Source organism: Magnolia sinica, chromosome 9, assembly GCF_029962835.1.
Source record: "Magnolia sinica isolate HGM2019 chromosome 9, MsV1, whole genome shotgun sequence".
Classification (NCBI taxonomy): domain Eukaryota; kingdom Viridiplantae; phylum Streptophyta; class Magnoliopsida; order Magnoliales; family Magnoliaceae; genus Magnolia; species Magnolia sinica.
Genome location: NC_080581.1, coordinates 19236119 through 19255775, shown reverse-complemented (window position 1 = coordinate 19255775; position 19657 = coordinate 19236119). Strand labels below are relative to the sequence as shown.

The following is a 19657-nucleotide window of genomic DNA, read 5'->3' as shown; positions in this document are numbered from 1 at the left end:
ACTTTGCTTTCTATCATTCTGATTATTTATTTATTTTTAACGATCACTAATTTAGCATACCACTCTTTCAGCTTCTCATTCTCAAACTTATGAGTGGAAACTATTCCTTGGGAGTTGTCCCCTTCAAACTTACTAAATGACAACAATTGTTGGCTTGGTGGTGGGATTTTTGGTGTCTTTGAACAAATTTGCTTGTATTTGTTTAAACGTGTTGTTGACCCCCTAGGATTTTTATTGTATAATGACTTGTCGTGAATACATTTGATCTTCAACACACTATTAACCATAACTTCTTTAAAGCCATCCTACACTGCTGATCTTTTCTTTCATTTGGCTGCAGTTGAAGTCACATCTCCCTCCACAATAAGAGGAGATGTGGCTGACATACTCGCACCGGGGGTATTTGAGGCTTCCTCACTAGTCATCTATAAGACAATTTTGACATGTTATAATCTTCACTACACCATTAGCTAGATTGAAAATTGTAATGCTTTCCTAGATGACTATACTTGCCTAATTGTCTAAATCAATCACCCATTGAAGGTTGGATAGATTGTAATACCTTTATTTTTTAATTTAAAAGCCACGCCAAAATTTCGACAGCATCTCTCTTTATCTCTCCGGATATATTCATCATGTATTTGATTCCTATGTCAAGCATCCACAAAGTGTGGGCATTTGACGACGGAAATAAATGCAGGAAATATATCCAAAGTGAAAAAGGAGAGACGAACCGGAATATGCATATGCATTTAAATTAGAATAAATGAAGACATTACAATCTAACATAGAACCGTTCACAAATGGGACAATTTGAGGATTTCTATGCTTCCAAGAACACACTGTATTTATGCTTGGTACCATAAGAATCTTCAAACGGGCAACTGATTATCTATCCATCTTCACCACACCACTCTATATAATTACAGGATGCAATGCTTACCTAGACGGTTATACTTGCCTAACTGTCTAAATCTGTCACCCATTTAAGGTTGGATCGATTGTAATGCCTTTGTTTTCAATTTAAATGCCACACCAAAATTCCGGCAACATCTCTTATCTTTCTAGATATATTTATCTTGTATTTGATTCCCATGTCAAACATCCACACAAAGTGTCGACATTTGACGACGGAAATAAATGCATGAAATATATCTAGAGAGAAAAAGGAAAGACGAACTGGAACATGCTCATGCATTTAAATTGGAATAAATGAAGACATTACAAACTATTTAACCCTGAAGAGAACAAAAATGGGATAATTTGAGGATTTCTATGCTTCCAAGAACTCATTGTATCTATGTTCGTCAACCAGTGTTCGAGTTGTCTGTATTGTTGCAAGTTTTGCTGGCTGCAGATAAAGATATCATATCGTTATCGCTGATAACTGGAAATGCGGGGAAAAAGGGAGAAATATGGTGAAAATATTGGAATTTTCAGTGAAACTTCAAAACATGCCTAAATACACATATTTGCATATTTAGGAATACTTTTTTAGAAAAGAATACATTACATAATAAGTTTTCATTTAATGGGGGTCCAAAAAGCATGCACTGCCGTAATAAATCACTCCAATGCTAAGAAAAATGAGTTTATATAATACGAATGCATCTAGCATACAATGATTAAGATATGTAAAGGTATATGAACTAAAAAAGTACATCTTTTTGGCCATCATACATAAAACATCCATACATACATAAGAATATAATTTATAAACATCACACATGCATGATTGTCTACCCATCCAATCATCCATCCAACCATCCATCTAACCATCCAACCAACCATCCATCCATCCAACAATCCCATCCAACCATCCCATCTAACCATCCGACCATCCACCCCATCTATCCATCTAAACATTCATCTATCCACATCCAACCATCCCATCCATTCCATCCATCCATCCATCCAATCCAATCATCCATCCAACCAGCCAACCATCCCATCCATACATCCCATCCCACCATCCATCTATCCATCCATCTATCCAAATGTCCATCCAACCATCCCATCCCATCCATCCATCCAGCCAACAATCTCATCCATCCAACCATCCAAACATCATCCATCCATCCCAAATCATCTTAGAATATGAGCCCAAGAATGAGGCGAGTTTTTTCCTACTGTACGACTCATTTTTAAGCCACCTACCTTATTACACCCGTCCAAACTTACCTTACCCAACTAATCCCCTGATGTACGGCGCACTTTTAGTGGACAAAACTACCCCCGCCATTTCTTTTGGAAGTGGATTGGTTGGTGTGCAAAGACGAGCGCTGGAGCTCCGAGTTTTACGAATGGGCCCACAGTTATGTATTTATTATATCCACAACGTTCATCCATATTTCGAGATCATTTTAGAGCATTATCCAAAAAAAAAAAATCATATCCAAAGATCAACTGGACCACACCACAGAGCAGTGTGTATATTGATTTTCACCGTTAAAAATTTCGTAGGGCCCACCATAACGTTTATTTTCCATCCAATCTATTCATAAGGTCACAGAGACTTGGATGAAGAGGCAAAACAAATTTTATATTGATCCAAAACTTTTGTGACCTCTAAAAGGGTTTCAATGGTAGACGTTCAATCCCCACTGCTTTTTACAGTGTGGTCCACTTGATAGTTAGATCTGTCTTATTTTTCGTCTCAAGCCTTAATACGAACTCGCCAAATGGATGGACGGTTTGGATATAACACATACCTCATGATTGAACCCACAGAGCTTGCTGACGTCAATACACCAGTTATATAGCTGGTGTGCGGTACACCAGCCAATCCGCTTCCTCCTTCCATGGACGTGGCACTACCGCTGACCTGGCGGCAGTGTCGCCCGGACTGTCCAGCGGGCGGTGGTAGTACCGCCGGACCATGCGGTACTACTGCTGCTTGTTGGCAGTCCGGGGCCGCCGGGAAACTGATTGGCTACTCCCCCTGACACTAGCTAATGGCTGGTGGTTGGTGCTCTGTGGGCCCCACCATTATGTAGTTTCATCCATGTCGTCCATATATTTTTAAGGATCATTTTAAGGTATGAGACCAAAGATGAGGTATATCTCAATCTCAAGTGGACCACATTACAAGAAACAATTTTGAATGAGTATCGACCATTAAAAACATTTTGGGGGCCATAAAAGTTTTGGATCAAGCTGATTTTTGTTTTTTCCCTTCATCTGGGCCTATATGACCTAATCAACAGATTGGATGTCAAATAAACAGTACAATAGGCCTTGGGAGGATTTTAATGGTGCATATCTAGTAACTATTGTTTTCATGTGGTGTGGTCCACATGAGATTTATAAACAGTACAGTAGGCCTTCTGTTCCACTTCCAAGAAATTGCATCGTAATCACTTGCGGAAATTGGATGTAATTAGTAATCAATTCCAAGTAAGGAGAGTTTCGAGGAAATTACTATTTTTGAGATGTGTTTTAAAACAAAATAAAGCTCCGTAGACCCACATGATGTATTTGTTTTATCCATTCCGTCCATCCATCTTGTGAGCGCATATTAGCCTATGATTCAAAAATACACCATAGGAAACAGTGGTGAATGAACATCTACCATTAAAAACTTCTTGAGAAGCTGATATTTGTGTCTTCCCTTCACCAGGTTTGTATGACCTAATCAACAGGTTTGATGGCAAATAAACATTACAATGGACCTTATGAAGTTTTTAATGGTCATCATTCAATCCCCATTTTTTAATGCTCTCTGTTAATGCTTTTATTTTCACAATGGTTATGTGATGAGGCTAATGACTTCAATTTCATTTACTTCATTCACTTCGCGCGGTCAACTTCAATCAGTTCACGGTGAATTTCATTCACTTCGCGGCCAATTTCATTCACTTTGCGGTGAATTTCATTCACTTCACGGTCAATTTTAATTAGTTCACGGTGAATTTCATTCACTTCGCGGTCAATTTCAATCAGTTCACGGCGAATTTCATTCACTTCATTCACTTTGTGGTCAATTTCATTCACTTCGCAGTGAACTTCACTCTTTTCGTGGTGAATTTCATTCACTTCGCGGTCAATTTCAATCAGTTCGTGGTCATTTTCGTTCACTCCGTAGTCAATTTCACTTACTTCGCGGTCAATTTCGTTCACTTCGCGGTCAATTCCGTTCACTTCGCGGTCAATTTCATTCACTTCGCGGTGAATTTCACTCACTTCTCGATGAATTTCATTCGATTTGTGGTGGCAAGGGAAGCAAAGAGTGGACAAGGGAAGGCCATTAAGCGAATCGACCTAGCTGCTAGTAAGCTTCTCAAGGAAGCGAACAAGTGTGTGAACGATGGCAAGCTAATCTTCGGAAGCTGTGTTTTGCCTTCATTCATGTCTGTGTGACCTTATCAACATGTTCGATGGCTAATAAACTTCGTGGTCAATTTCACTCGTTTCGTGATCAATTTCGTTCACTTCGCGGTGAATTCCGTTCACTTAGCGGTCAATTACATTCACTTCTCGGTGAATTCCCTTCACTTCGCGGTCAATTCCCTTCAATTTGCAGTGAATTTCCTTCACTTCGCGGTGAGTTCCATTCAATTCATCTACTTCGCGGTCAATTCCATTCACTTCGCGGTGAATTTCCTTCACTTCGCAGTCAAATTCCTTCACTTCGCGGTGAATTTCCTTCACTTCGCGGTGAATTTCCTTCACTTCGCGGTCAATTCCATTTACTTCGTTCACTTCGCGGTGAATTTCATTCACTTTGCGGTCAATTCGATTTACTTCGCGGTGAATTTCCTTCACTTTGCGGTCAATTCCATTTACATCATTCACTTCGCGGTCAATTCCATTCACTTCGTTCACTTCGCGGTGAATTCCATTCATTGCACGGTCAATTTCAGTGGCTACGGTTATAATCCGTAGCCATAGGGAGCTGCGGCTTTTAGAAATCACATTTCTGATAAAGCAGGGACATTTTGGTCGAGTAAATGTCCGACCGTATAGCAGGGGGGTAGTATGGGAAGGTATGTTTGGAAGGGCTTCATAAGGTACGTGGCTTAAAAGTGAGGCGTACAATAGGAAAAAGCTCAAATGAGGCGGATCCAAAACTCAGTGGGCTGCAAGACAAGAAAAAGTGAGTAGGGAAATGCATACCATTGAAACCTCCTTGGGTCCACCATGGTGTTTATATGCCATCCATACCATTCATAAGGTCATTCCTACTAGGACAAACTGAAACCACACAAATATTAGCCTCAGCCAAAACTTTGGTGGCCCCATGATTGTTTCCATAGTGGACGTTCAATCCTCAATGTTTCTGGTGGTGTGGTCCATCTTAGATTTGAATCTGCTTCATTTTTGGGCCAATTCTCTAAAATGAGCTGGCAAAATGTATGGACGACATAGATATGCAGCACATACATCAAGGTGGGCCCATGCTCTCATCCCTCAAAATTAAGGAGCGTGACTTGGCAGGGACTCGAACCAGCTATGTGGGTGGGACTAGAGCTAGGCATTTTTGACCCGATCTGGTGGATCCGACCCAACCCGATCCGAACCGAACCGAAGGCCTAGATCGGTGCCAATTGAGTAGGATCAGTCAGATCCGACCATTCATTGGATCGAGTTCGGATTGTGGTCAATCCGGACCGATCCGAACTGAAATCCGATCTGATCTAGATCTATTATTTTTTAAATATTTTTACCCTACGTATATATAGTTTTTAACTTTTTAATATAATAAAATGACCTATAAAATTATATGGACGACATGGATGAAATAAATATATCATGCTGGGGTCCACAGAGCACTGACAACTAGGCATGGCTGGTAGCAGCGGGAGCAACCAATCCGTCTCGTCGGTCATCTCAACCGGCGCATCGAGCACCGTCTTAGAAATCGTACTAATACGTTTTTATTGTACTGAGTAAACTATGTTGGGCCCACTATGAATTCATGTTGTTTATCCACGCCGTCCATCAGCCTTTTTATCTCATTCTAGCGGTTGAGACCAAAATTGAAACATATACAATGCTCAAGTGGGCCATGCCATAGGAAACAGTGGGAATAATGATTTCCACCGTTGAAACCTTCCTAGGGCCCACAGTGACGTTTATTTGTCATCCGAACTGTTCATAATATCAAGAGGACATGGATGAAGGGAAAACACAAATATCATCTTCATCCAAAACTTCTTTTGCCCCAAAGAATTTTTCAATGGTAGATGTTCAATTCACACTGTTTCCTGTGGTGTGGCCCATTTGAGCTTTGTATATAATTGATTTTTAGTACATGAAAACAAAATTAAATTATAAAATGTATGGAAGGAGTGGATAAAATAAATACATCATGGTGGGACCCACAGTTTACTATGTACACTTATGGTACTGAGTTACACGGTACGCTCACTTCTGACTGACTCCAGTCCTGGCTCCTGACAGACGTGAGGAAGAGGGATGGGCTGGTGTACCGTGCTGTCCATGCACTAGTTGGTGCATTGACGTTAGCAAGTTCTGTGGGTCCCATGAGGTATATGTTATATCCAAACTGTCCATCCATTTGGTGGGCTCATCTTAAGGCTTGAGCCGAAAAATAAGACTGATCTAAAGATCAAGTGGACCACACTGCAAAAATCAGTGGGGGGTTGAACGTTTACCATTGAAACTCTTTAAGGGGTCATAGAAGTTTCGGATCAATATGAAATTTGTTTTTACTCTTCATCCATGTAGTTGTGATCTAATTAACGAATTGGACGGAAAATAAACGTCATGGTGGGCCCTACGAATTTTTTAATGGTAAAAATCATATTCTTTTATTTTTTTTTAAATAAAAAGTTGGAGGCAAAAGAGCTACACCAGGCGGGCAGGAACATTTTCACATGAAATGGTTAAACCGCCCAGTCGCTCACACATGTTCGGAATTCGACTGTTCTAAGCCTCTTTAGCCCCACGAGTTCACGACTCCATTTCGGTCAATCCGATGCAGAGAAAACTGCTCGAAGTTTAAACCCACTTGCAATTTCAAGAGATTTCGTTCCGACCAAGGCCAGAGAGCGAAATATCCCCAAATGACGGGAAAGGGATTTGAATCTCATCACACTTTCCGATTGCAAAATCTCACCAATCGATAACTTGGATCTCACGGTAACACTTCAAATCCCGTCATCTCTCCAATCTTTAGTGGTTCAAATCACTACAATGCATGTGTTCCTTCGTGGATTTTGAGCAGAAATGCAACGATTTCTGCTATCAGAAACTTTGGATTTGAGGCTAAGAAGCTTTGATTCCTAGATTTATGCTTTAGATTCGTGTCCTATGGGATGTTTTCTTCAATTTTGACTAAAACAAAAGACTCGATCCAAATCGTACCCAACTCGATCCGACTCGGATCGGATCAGGCCTGCACTTGACCGGATTGGATCGAGTCAGGCGACCTGGACTCGGTCCCGGATCGGATTGAGTTCGGGTCAGGCCATGAAAATTTCAAACCGAGTGGAGTTGGACCCAATCTGATCCGACTCAACTCGATGCCCAGCTCTAGGTGGGACCTTGACAGGTGGGCCCACCTCGATGCATGAATTGTATATCCGCACCGTCCATCTATTTTTTCAATTTATTTTAGGGGCACGGTCCCAAAAATGAAGTAGATAAAAATTTTATGTGGACCACACCAATAAAAACAATGGTTATTGACCATTAAAAACCTTGTGGGCCACAAAAGTTTTGGATCAAGCTGATATTTCTTTTTTCCTTTCATCCATGTCTGTTTGACCTTATCAACAAGTCGGATGGTCAACAAATGTTACGGTGGACCCTAGGAGGTTTTTAATGGTGGATATTCAATACGCATTGTTTATTGTGGTGTGGTCCACCTGAGATTTGGATCTGCTTCAATTTTTAGATCATGACCTAAAAGGATCTGTAAAAAGGAATGGGCGGCGTGAATGTAAGACACATACATCACTGTGGGGCCCACGAGCACCCACTAGTAACCACTCGCTACCGGCAACGTTAGTAGCCAAATCGCGTACTGCTAGAAAGGTGGCCGAAAAGGCGGGGCTACTTTGGTGGATCCCTTACCATGGGCCTCACAGTGATGTATGTGTCTTGCATCCACGCCATTCATCCATTTTTTTCAGATTATTTTTTGGCATGAGCCCAAAACTGAGGTAGATCCAAATCTCAAGTGAACCATGTAAGAAGAAATAGTTTTGATTGAAGGCCCACCATTAAAAACTTATAGAGGGCCACAAAAGTTTTGGATCAAGCTGATAATTGTTTTTTTTTTTCCTTCATCCAGTTTTGTATGACCTAATCAACAGGTTGGATGTCAAATAATCATTACACTGGGCCCTATGAAGCTTTTAATTTAGGACATTCAATCACAACTATTTTACTATAGTGTGGTCCACCTGAGATTTAGATCTGCATCATTTTTTGGATCAAACCATAAAATGATATGGAAAGATGGATGGACGGTGTGGATAAAACACATACATCATGGTGGGGCTTACAAAGCACCGACCATAATCACCTTGTCACTAGCCAAACCACGTCCTTTCCAGCGATTGGGTGGGACGAGACTTGCCTGTGGGGCCCACAGGTAGGGATCTTGATGCTGATCTAATGCAGTGGTTGGACTATGTTCCTTAGCTCCTTGATATGGCAATTGTAGCACTTCAAATTGTGGGCTACATATGGACAGTTTACAAAAGAATAGTTCAGCTATCTACATGCATCTGGAAAAGGCCAAGGATTGAACTGCAAGGATCTTTCATCTAGGAGATATTCAGGGAATGGTCCGTCCATGTTGGGGCCCATCAGCTCAACGGTCTAGATTTGGAACCACAAGTTCGCATATGCACATCCATGGATCATGGATCATTGGGTTCCTCTAGAATGAATGCCCCTTTTTTTTTTTTGTTTATATTTCTGAAGATATTATGCACATCTGAGTTCACTTATCTTCTTCTTCTTCTTGGAAAACTGGGAGCCATTGTCTGATATCAGCAAATATTTCTACTGCAATGCCCTTTAATTTTCTTTTTTTGAATGGAAAAGTGCAACCTTTGTTAAATATTTGCTGCAAAACAAATTTCTAATGAATCACCCTTTTGTTTACAAGATTGCCTGTGCCACAGCTGGAGAAGCACGGAAATGGATGGAAGCCTTTGATCAGGCCAAGCAACTGGTATAAGAGTTCAGCTCAAATGAAATAACAATCTTAGGATGGTGTTGTTTAGAAATCATTCTTTATCATTTCATCCTCACACACACACAAGCACATGCTCACTCACATATGCTCGTATATAATTGCACTATTTTGAAAGTTATGTCTACCTTTCAAATAGTGTATTCTTTCATTAATGGGCACCATTCCATCAGAGTGCTTAAGGTTCCTATAGATATCAATATTGTGACAACATAAAATCATATGTGAGCCAATATCCATCCAGTCCCGTGACATGCTATCCTAATTCCTATATGGCCTGTTTGTTTTACCAATTACAACAGTAAAGGAAATGGGCAATGATTACAAATTACTTGTCTATTGACATCAGCTGCATTTGACCACAATAATGGCACTAATTACATTGTTTGGCTTATTATGGTAAAAGTGTTATAATCACAATCTTACATCACTTCAATGTCAAATCAACATCAAAATAAACTGATGTTGGTGTTTGGATTAGAGTGTCCACTGCAATATAATGTAAATTTGTAATGATTACAAATTTCTTTACCTGTTTCCTAGTACATTTGCAGTTGACACTTGAAATATGTGCTGTAATGCCTGTTTAAACAAACATTGTGAAATAGTAATGATGGCCCATTTACATTACGTTACCATGGAGGTCAGAGAAACAAACAGGCCCTAAATGTGTGAGCTGTATCTTTGATGGAAATCTACTGGCTTTGAATATATTGATTGCTGTTTTGATGCATTTCTTTGTTTTGGGATTTCACTTCCTTTGTTTTGGATTTAGTTTTGTTTCTAATTTGTTCACAGGCCGAGTATGAGCTTTCAAGAGGAAGCAGCCGATGCAAACTAAACATTGAGACTGAGTATGCTTGGTTTAAATTTAATTTCCATATTTTTAATCACTTACAAAGACGAGATTCACTTAGCTATATTAATTTCCTTTTGAAAGGATCAATCTTGAACATCGTCCACGGGTGAGGCGGTATGCGCATGGTTTGAAAAGGCTTATAAGAATTGGAAAAGGTGAATTGCCTGAATGTTTCTTCTGATGTTTAACTCTTTGAAGTCTTATTAGAAACTATTTGATTGGGCAGAATAATGGCTTTCATTGCAGTATTTAGGTTGTTTGGGGGCTTCTATACTATTTCTTCTTTAATTAGAGTTTCTGGTGTGATATCTGCCATTGGACAAAAATTGACCTTACCAAAATTGGCATGTTAACTAGCTACATGCAATGTATTTAACTCGTGTAAGTTTGATTATTTTTTAAGGGCATGCTTTGTTTAATTCACAATGTTTATTATCAATTTGTTGCTACCTGATTTTGTCTGCTAGTATGCTGTTTTCATGAAGGCTCTTATACATGTGTAAATAGGCTACTGATTTGGTTTTTTACTCAAATACGTATGCACCTCCACACATGTGTTTGTCTCAGAGCACGCTGATGAACAGTGTTTTGTAACTCTGTCCATTTGCACCAATTGCAGACAAATTGAATTTTCCTGTTTCTGCATTCTTTACACTGGGATGTATACCCCACTGGTTGAATTTCTTTGAAGAAATAACCTAATGATGTAGTTTGAACTTTGCCTGTAATTATAGGTCCAGAGACGCTTCTGCGCAAGTCGTCAGATCTCAGATCAGATGGATATTTTGATGGGGATGTTACAGATGCAATCGAAGCACATGAATGGAAATGCATCCGCACTGTAAATGGTATCTAATTGGTGTTTCTTCTTATATTTTATCAGTGCAAAACACTGTTTGTGTTGTTATTTCTTGCGATATTTTTTTGTTTATATATATGATTTTTTATTTTGAAAGATATTATTTGTTTTCTATTTGTCGAATGATGTCAAGACCATGATGCATAAAGCTAGAAAGCGTATATGGATCATCGGCTGCTTTCATTTACATGGAAGAGTGTCATGAGGAACGTTATGTAAATTCTGTTCATGTGTATCATCATATCTATGTATGTTCATGCACTACTAGGATATTTTCCTTGTACTTTAGTAACGAACCTTGAGATCATGCTTCTGTAAAACCTGTACAAATGGGCACTGATGTGCTTATGGCTGAAAGTGTGCTAGCAAAACATGCTGATAACATTTGGTTGATGCTTATAGTCTTTCTGACGCCTTTGTTATAATCTTGTAAGAGCTGCATACAAGACTGATAGGTTTGTAGTCTGCAACTACACTCTCTTTTGGGGATCACTGCAGTGAAGGAAGCCTTCATAGCTTCATAGGTAGATGGCAACTTGAACAACTCAAGGAAAACCTTCACTAGATCATGTTTGATAATCAACCAGCAAGCTTGAAAGAAAGAGATAGGAATCTGGACGTGGAGCTCGACCTCTTTTGATATCAAAAATCTCCTCTTCTTCAAACTTAACTTCCAAATCTTCTATTCGTTGCTCTGGGATGGTATCAAAAGAAGGTCAATCAGCCAGAGAAAGAAATGCTACAATGATCTAGAAAACATATACATATCTCATCTCAAAGTGTGAGGATGACACCATCTCTAGACACTGATAATATGTAATTTGTCCTTCTTGTGGATGCGGCAAATTTGTGGAAGTAAGCTGTTTATGATAACCCCACCGAATCCATTTCTCCCTCGATAACTGTTTCCAGTGAATTTCTTCTCTCGAAAGCCACAAATATAGAGATTTCTCAACTTCATCTCTCTTAGAGGATTTAAGCAGGTCCAAAGCGGCTAATTCTTCTTTTTCTTCTCTTTCTTTTTTTGAAAAGGTTCTTCTTCTCTTTCAAGCTCAGCCAATGACTATTGTAGATATGCCTTCTTGCTAAATATGACCCTGAAATCCAGCTTGCTCCATTCCTTCAACTTAGATTTGAGCACATGCAATTGTTCGCTAAAAGTAACATCAGCCCACCTTGAAACCGTGAACTCTGACCACCATTTCTGCCCTGTCCTGAAAGAGGGGTGATCTAACCAATTTGCTCGAACCTAAATGGTCTATGCCCCCAAGATTGCACCAAATACAAAATGCAAACTGGGTTGTGGTCCAACATTCCAATGGGAAGTGCCTTTTGATGGACTTTGGGAAACAAATTCTCCTAGAAAGTAAATATAAGGAACTGATTGAGCCGACACATTACTGGGTTGTCCTGTTTATTGGACCATGTGAATTGAGACCCATGTAGAGGGAGATAAAAAAGGCTCCAATTGTCTATGAAATCGTTGAAAAGCCCTCATACTAGCTGAGGTTTTGAAACCTCCTTTCTTCTCATGAGCATACCGGGTGATGTTAAAGCTTAGTTTCATGATCCTTCTAAGCATGGTTGCCACTGCCGCTTCAAACCATGCTTTGGACTCCCGCTCCCTCTCTCGCTTCTTGTCAATTTATACTTGGAAACATTGTGAAACAGACACTTCCTTGCTCTTACACCTAAATCTTTTGCTGCTTTGCTCCATGCTTTGTGCAAGTATATGTTAAAATCACCACCTAAACACAAGGACACTCCATTGAGATTGAATTTGGTCAGGATCCACCTTCGGGTACTTGCACAAGAAGAAGACAAAGGAGACCCTGGCTAATGCAGGGGACCCTCCGATGCCAAAGTTAGGCTAGGAATCTAGGTCTAGTAGTATCGAGGGATTTTGGGTGAGAGATTCTGTGTACCTTTACTCATCTCAACAGATGTATTTATAACCTTTTGAGGGCGGTGGCGTATATGGCAAGGCCTCTTGGATGGTGATTGCGTATTACATAAGATATCTTCCTCCGTAAATGTCGTGATTGATTTCCTGAGATACTTGACGAATATCTCGGAGGATAATCCTATTTTAATATACTATAAGTGTATTTGAATTCCGAGGTGGTGGTCTATCCGAGGTCGAACTCTAAAGTTAGTAACCGAGGCCGAGGTCGACCTCCAAAGTTGGTAACCGAGGCTGACCTCCGAGGCCGAGGTTATTTTTCGGCTCTCAAGCAATCCATAGTCTTCGAGTCTGTACATCTGGTCAGTCCCTTTTTACCCATAACTGTAGCTCCCCTACTTCCGAGCATTCTTCAAGAGCTCGGGAAGTAAGTTAGCGTGGATTGACACTGTGTGATGCCTTACGCCGAAGAGGTCGGACGGAGTATAGTTAATAGGCTGAGCAATCGTAAGATCGTTAAGTCAATTTTTCAGTGGTAGATTGTGCACGGTAGAATTAATAGGAGGGACTTTTCTTCCCTTCAACTAAGGGAAGTCCCAGTCGTTCACATAGTAGTAGGCTGAGCACTCGGTATAAGGACTTTCTTCCCTTATACTATTTGAAGTCCTTATTGTAGATCGCACAGTTCAAGTAGTGTTACTAATTAGTGGTCCGACCTCTTCTCTAAGGGTTGGACGACTGGTTGAGGATTGTTTTTCCCTTGCACTAAGGGAAGTCTTCAGTAGTCCGTGTAGCTCGGATTGTAGAAATTTGAAAGAAGTTCTCTTGCCCTGACCTGGGGAAGTTCTTTTGTTGTAGAAATCATCGAACAATAGAAAGCATGGTGATAGTGTTGCGAGCACCTTTTTCCCTTTTAGAAAGGGTGTTCACCTTTGTCGAGTAGGTCGGTTAGTCAACGCGCTCTTGGTCGGAGGACTTCTTGAGTCCTCAGGAGTAGTAGATCTTTTAAGTGGTCAACATTCCAGGGGCGAGGTAAGAGCCCCTCATGTCTTTTAGTCGATACGTCCCTCAATATCTGTTGTTGAGGTCAGAGTTGGCCATTGAGCTTTATTACTGAGATTGGTTAATTGGTTCAACTCGGCTTCTTTTAGTACCTACTCTGGCTCGGTGTTCAAGGGAGTGTACCGATGAAAGCGACTTTCTGTATGTCGGTTGGTATGTTGGTAGGGTTGGCCACCCTGCTCAACTGATGATTCAGGAAGAGCTGGGAGGGTTGCAACAATGACAGCTGGAGCTTTCTTCTTTCTTTTCGCCATTGTAGTTTTTTGGTAAAGAAGGAACGACTTTGATGTCGTTCCCACAGACGGCGCCAAACTGTTGATGTAAAAATTTGGTCTACCCTCTCTAGACCTTCGGGTACTTGCACAAGAAGAAGACAAAGGAGACCCTGGCTAATGCAAGGGACCTTGCGATGCCAAAGTTAGGCTAGGAATCTAGGTCTAATAGTATCGAGGGGTTTTGGGTGAGAGATTTTGCGTACCTTTACTCATCTCAGCGGATGTATTTATAACCTTTTGAGGGTGGTGGCGTATATGGCAAGGCCTCTTGGATGGTGATTGCGTATTACGTGAGATATCTTCCTCCGTACGTGTTGTGATTGATTTCCCGAGATGCTCGATGAATATCTCAGAGCATAATCCTATCCTATCTTAATATACTGTAAGTGTATTTGAATTTTGAGGTGGTGGTCTATCCGAGGCCGAGGTCGATATCCAAGGTCGACATCTAAAGTTGGTAACCGAGGCCGAGGCCGAGGTCGATATCCGAGGTCAACCTCTAAAGTTGGTAACCGAGGCCGAGGTCAACCTCCAAAGTTGGTAACCGAGGCCGAGGTTATTTTTCGGCTCTCAAGCAATCCATAGTCTTTGAGTCTGTACATCTGGTCAGTCCATTTTTACCCATAATAATATTCAGGTCTCCCTTCCAGATCTTTCAGGCTGTACACACTTGGAAGTTGCTAACAAGCATTGTTCATGACAAGCGTGAATAGAATCAGCAGGGACCACCTTCCTGATTTCAATGCAACTTCCATTAGCTTTGCTGCCTTCTAGATGATCAAGATTCCATCGGATCTCCCTTTCGAATTATCGTATTCCCATCTGCACCATCATTGCCCTAGAGACTGTCAACCATGGATGAAGGCATCTACTTCATCTTTGCCTCTTAGATAATCAATGCATCAACTTTGTTAGATTTGGCATGTCATTTATGGCAAGGTACTTATTTGAATTGCCCAGGCCCCTAAAATTCCATGATAGAATCATCAACGGATAACCAATGGCAAAGATCTCTCTCCCCTGATTGCCTTTTTTCTACCTTGCTCCTGATTGTAGTTCACAGATGATTTGAAACAGAGAAGTTTTTTCATCTCCTTCTGCTTCTTGAGGGAATGACTCACTATTACTGAACATGCTCCCTTCTTGTTGCTTCAATCTGATGAAGAATGATCCTGAGATGCTCCTCTTCTCCATCAATACTCACACCAATAGATTCGCCTACTTTCTCCAACCTTTGCTTGAACCATGGCGATTCTTGCATGATTCCAACTGGAATTCATATATTCTCATTCAAGATAGACACTAGGGTACCTGTAGCTTTTCTATCATCCACCCAAGCCATCTCCTCTCTAGGAAAAATAGATGCTGTAGAAGGTGTAGTATCCACAACGGGAATTACACCATTTGTAGATGCCCAACCTAACTTTCCACAAGATGATGATGCATGTCCGCCATTTGATATGTGAATTGCATAAACTGCGAAATATGAACAAGCAACCCCATGTACCGAGAGCATAAGATTGTCATTTGGGCATGAGGGTGGACTAGGATAATAGGGTGTGAGGAGGGGATGCTATTGCTGGGTTTTGCCTTACGACAAGCATACCTGAGGGAGGAGGATGGGTTCTTGAGATACTATTGAGATGCATGAATACCGGATGGCTTTGTGATGATGGGGAGAGCTAGAACTCTCCCAAGGTGGGTCATCATTCAGAGGATTTCTCTCAGACGTACATGCTTCTTTGGGATGAATGCTATCTATAGGCACTACTGTAGAGTGGCTTGCAACGTCTACCATGTGATCAATGTTCGAGTTGTCGGTATCGCTACAAGTTTCGCTGGCCAGAGATAAAGATATAATATCGTTATCGCCGATAATATCGCCGATAACTGGAAATGCAGGGAAAAAGGGGGAAACATGGAGAAAATGGTGGAATTTTTCAGTGAAACTTCATGACATGTCTAAATACACATATTTACATATTTAGAAATGAAAAAATTACAAAAAGAATGCATTAAATAAGAAGTTTCCATTTAATGGGGGCCAAAAGGCACGCGTTGTCGTAAGAAATTACTCAAATAATAACCAAAATGAGTTTATGTAATACAAATGGAAGCTTATAATAATTAAGACATGCAAAAGTAAATGCATTTAAAAAAAATACACATTTATGGCCACATTTCATCCCTACATAGAATGACAAGGTGACTCGTAATCATTGTTCAGATCTTATGGCCGTTGAGAGTAGTACTGTGGCCCACTATGAATGTGCGCGGGTTATCCATGCTGGCCATCCATTTTTTCAGCTCATTTTAATAGTTGTTTCGAAATTTGAAGCATGTCCAAAGCTCAAGTGGACCACACCACATGAAACATTGGTAATAATGATTTTCAGAGTTGAAACCTTGGTAGGGCCTACAGTGATGTTTATTTGTCATCTAACCTGTCCATAAGGTCACAAAGACATGGATGAAGGAAAAACACAAATAATATATTGATCCAGATTTTCTTAGGCCTCATGGAATTTTAGATGTTATAATTTCAATTCACACTGTTTCCGTGGTGAGGTCCACTTGAGATTTGGATATAATTAGTTTTTGGGCTAAAGCCCTCAAATTATTTGTTAAAATGGATGGACGGAGTGGATAAAATATGTAAATCATGGTGGACCCCATATAATTTACTCAGTACGCAAACACATATGTACTCGAGTCGGTAGGGACGCGGCTCAGGTACGACAGGTTGAGCGGCAAGACTTGCCACCGTAGTGACGTGTAGCTGTTATCTGGCCCACCATGGTTTATGTTTCGTATCCACACCGTCCAACCATTGGAAAATATCATTTTAACGTAATAGATAAAGAATGAGTCAGATCCAAATCTCTAATGAACCATACCACATGAAAACAATAATGATTGGATATCCACCGTTAAAATCCTCCTATGGCCCACTGTACTATTTATTTGATATTCAATCTGTATGATTACGTCATACAGACCTAGATGGGGGCAAAAATCAAATATTAGCTTGATCCAATACTTTTATAGGTCCCAAAAGGTTTTTAATGGTCTACATTATTCCTGTAATGTGGTCCACTTGAGATTGGGATATACCTCATTTTTGATCTCATACTCTAAAATTGTCTCGAAAAATAGATGGACGGTAATGATACAATACATACATCATGGTGGGGCCTACAGAACGTTATGGTGGCCCAACGAATTGTTTAATGGTGAAAATCATTATCTCCGCTGCTATTTGTGGTGTGGTCCACATGATCTTTGGATATGATTCATTTTCTGGATAATGCCCTAAAATAATCTCTAAAAATAGATGAACGGTGTAGATATAATAAATACATCACTGTGGGGCCCACGTAACTTTAATCTCCTTTGAACCGTTCGTACAACTCGGAGCTCGAGGAGCGTTAGTGCTCGTCTGCGCACGCCACGTACCTACAGCAGCTATACAGCTACTGTGTGTACACCACCCATTCCACTTCCCTTTTTTTGATAAACCGACCCCCGACCATGGCGATTTTAAAGCTCCCAAAAATCTCTCCCCAAATTTCGATTTTTTTTTTCAAATCCCAAATCAAATCCCCGTAAGCTTAGGTAGAATCCAGTTTCCTTTCAAAGCTATTCCATTCGAAGGAAAAAGGGGATTTTAGGTTTTTCGTTCTTCTGAAAGATCCGGCGCTGTTGACCACGTGAGTAAAAAGGTAAGAGAGCTTCTTCTTCTTCTTCTTCTTCTTCTTCTTTTTCTATATTTTTTTCCGAATAAGAGGGTCGTCGCCTAATGTCGCCGAAAACACGGCATTTGTTTTGCCTATTTTATCAAAATCTATAGGGGAGTTGGCTGATTTGGCCAGTGATCCGAAAATATCGCCGATAATATCGAAAATATCGGCGACATCTAGAAGAGAAACGAAATATTGGGGTTTCGGTATCGCAGGTCTGGCGACACCGATAATATCGGCGATATTATCGATTTCTCGCCGATAACTCAAACACTGCATGTGATTGCCTTGAGCTGAAAACATGGCTGCTAAAGGGCTCCTTGCTGCCGACGTGTGAGAGGAGAGTTGATAATCAACCACCACGTTTTTGCCTCGATTAGGTAGCCCATCTACCCCTAATATAGCCAATCCAGCTGTCCTAGCCAGTGTTCGAAATATCGATATTATCGGCCGATATTATCGTTATCGCACCCTTGCGAGACGATACACTCGCGACAACCCCCGGAAGATACCAAAAAACCCAAAATCTAGATATCGGCCGATATATCGTTGATATCACACGATATTTTGACGATATCGCGCGATTTCCTCTCCATTATTGTCGGACATCGACGTCATCATCCAAAAAATCGGGAAAAAAAAATATTAGAGGGTGGATTTCGGTACCTGTAGAAGAGATCGCCATGATTGGAAGCTTCCATTTGGTGGGCCACTCGAATTGAAGCGTTGTTCCTAGGTTACCGCAAATAAAATCTCCGATTTTGGAGAGAAATCCAGAGACATCCTCGCCGATACGATGAGATTTGGGAGAAATTTTAGGGTTCCGGCTGGAACCCTCTTTGCTTAAAAATAAAGGTTGTTCGAGCCTTTTTTATTGAAGTCGAGTACCGCACACCACCGAGCTAACTGTGTGTTGACGTCCCCAAGTTCTGTGGGTCCCATCATGAGGTATGTGTTATATCCAGACCGTTCGTCCATTTGGCGAGCTCTTCGTAAGGCTTGAGCCGAAAAATAAGATAGATCCAAAGATCAACTGGACCACACTGCAAACAACAGTGGTAGATTGAACGTCTACCATTGAAACCCTTTTGGGGGTCACGGAAGTTTTGGATCAATATGATATTTATTTTAACTCTTCATCCAAGTCTATGTAACCTAATTAACAGATTGGATGGAAAATAAACATTATGGTGGGCCCCACTGCTATTTGTGGTGTGGTCCACTTGAGCTTTGGATATGACTCATTTTTGGGTTCATGATCTAAAATGATATCTCCAAATGCATGAACGGTGTAGATATAATAAATACATTATTGTGGGGCCATGTAACTTTGAAATGTTTGTATAACTTGAGCACGACGAATGTATTAATGGTGAGAATCAGTCCCCCACTGCTATTTGTGGTGTGGTCCACTTGAGCTTTGGATATGACTCATTTTTGGGTTCATGATCTAAAATGATCTCTCCAAATGCATGAACGGTGTAGATATAATAAATACATTAGTGGGGCCATGTAACTTTGAAATGTTTGTACAACTTGAGCTCGAGGAGCGTCAGTGCCGTACATGGATTTCCTGTTAAAGCCTTCCGCAGGAAGTTCCTGCGCTTGAAACCTTAGTGGGGCCTACTATGATGTTTGTGAGGAATCGACTCCGTCCATCCGTTTTGGGAGATCATTTTAGGACATGGAGTAAAAAATGAGTGGGATCTAATACTCAAGTGTGCCAAAAATGTGAGGATTGAACATCCACACTTGAAATATTTGTGGGGCCACATAAGTTTTGAATC

At 40.7% G+C, this 19657-nt stretch overlaps 1 protein-coding gene across 7 annotated transcripts in view; it reads left to right on the top strand.

Annotated features, from left to right (window-relative positions):
- Positions 1 to 19657, top strand: part of LOC131257017 (protein ENHANCED DISEASE RESISTANCE 2-like) — a 201766-nt gene that overhangs the window by 22169 nt on the left and 159940 nt on the right. For all 7 annotated transcript variants that reach the window (XR_009177048.1, XM_058258174.1, XM_058258173.1 and 4 more), the window contains exons 4-7: positions 9086 to 9151; positions 9971 to 10026; positions 10113 to 10186; positions 10766 to 10879. Coding sequence is in view for 6 of the 7 variants with exons in the window: in XM_058258174.1 (XP_058114157.1) it covers positions 9086 to 9151; positions 9971 to 10026; positions 10113 to 10186; positions 10766 to 10879 (310 nt within the window). In the remaining variant the exon portion in view is untranslated. The remainder of the gene's footprint in view (positions 1 to 9085; positions 9152 to 9970; positions 10027 to 10112; positions 10187 to 10765; positions 10880 to 19657) is intronic.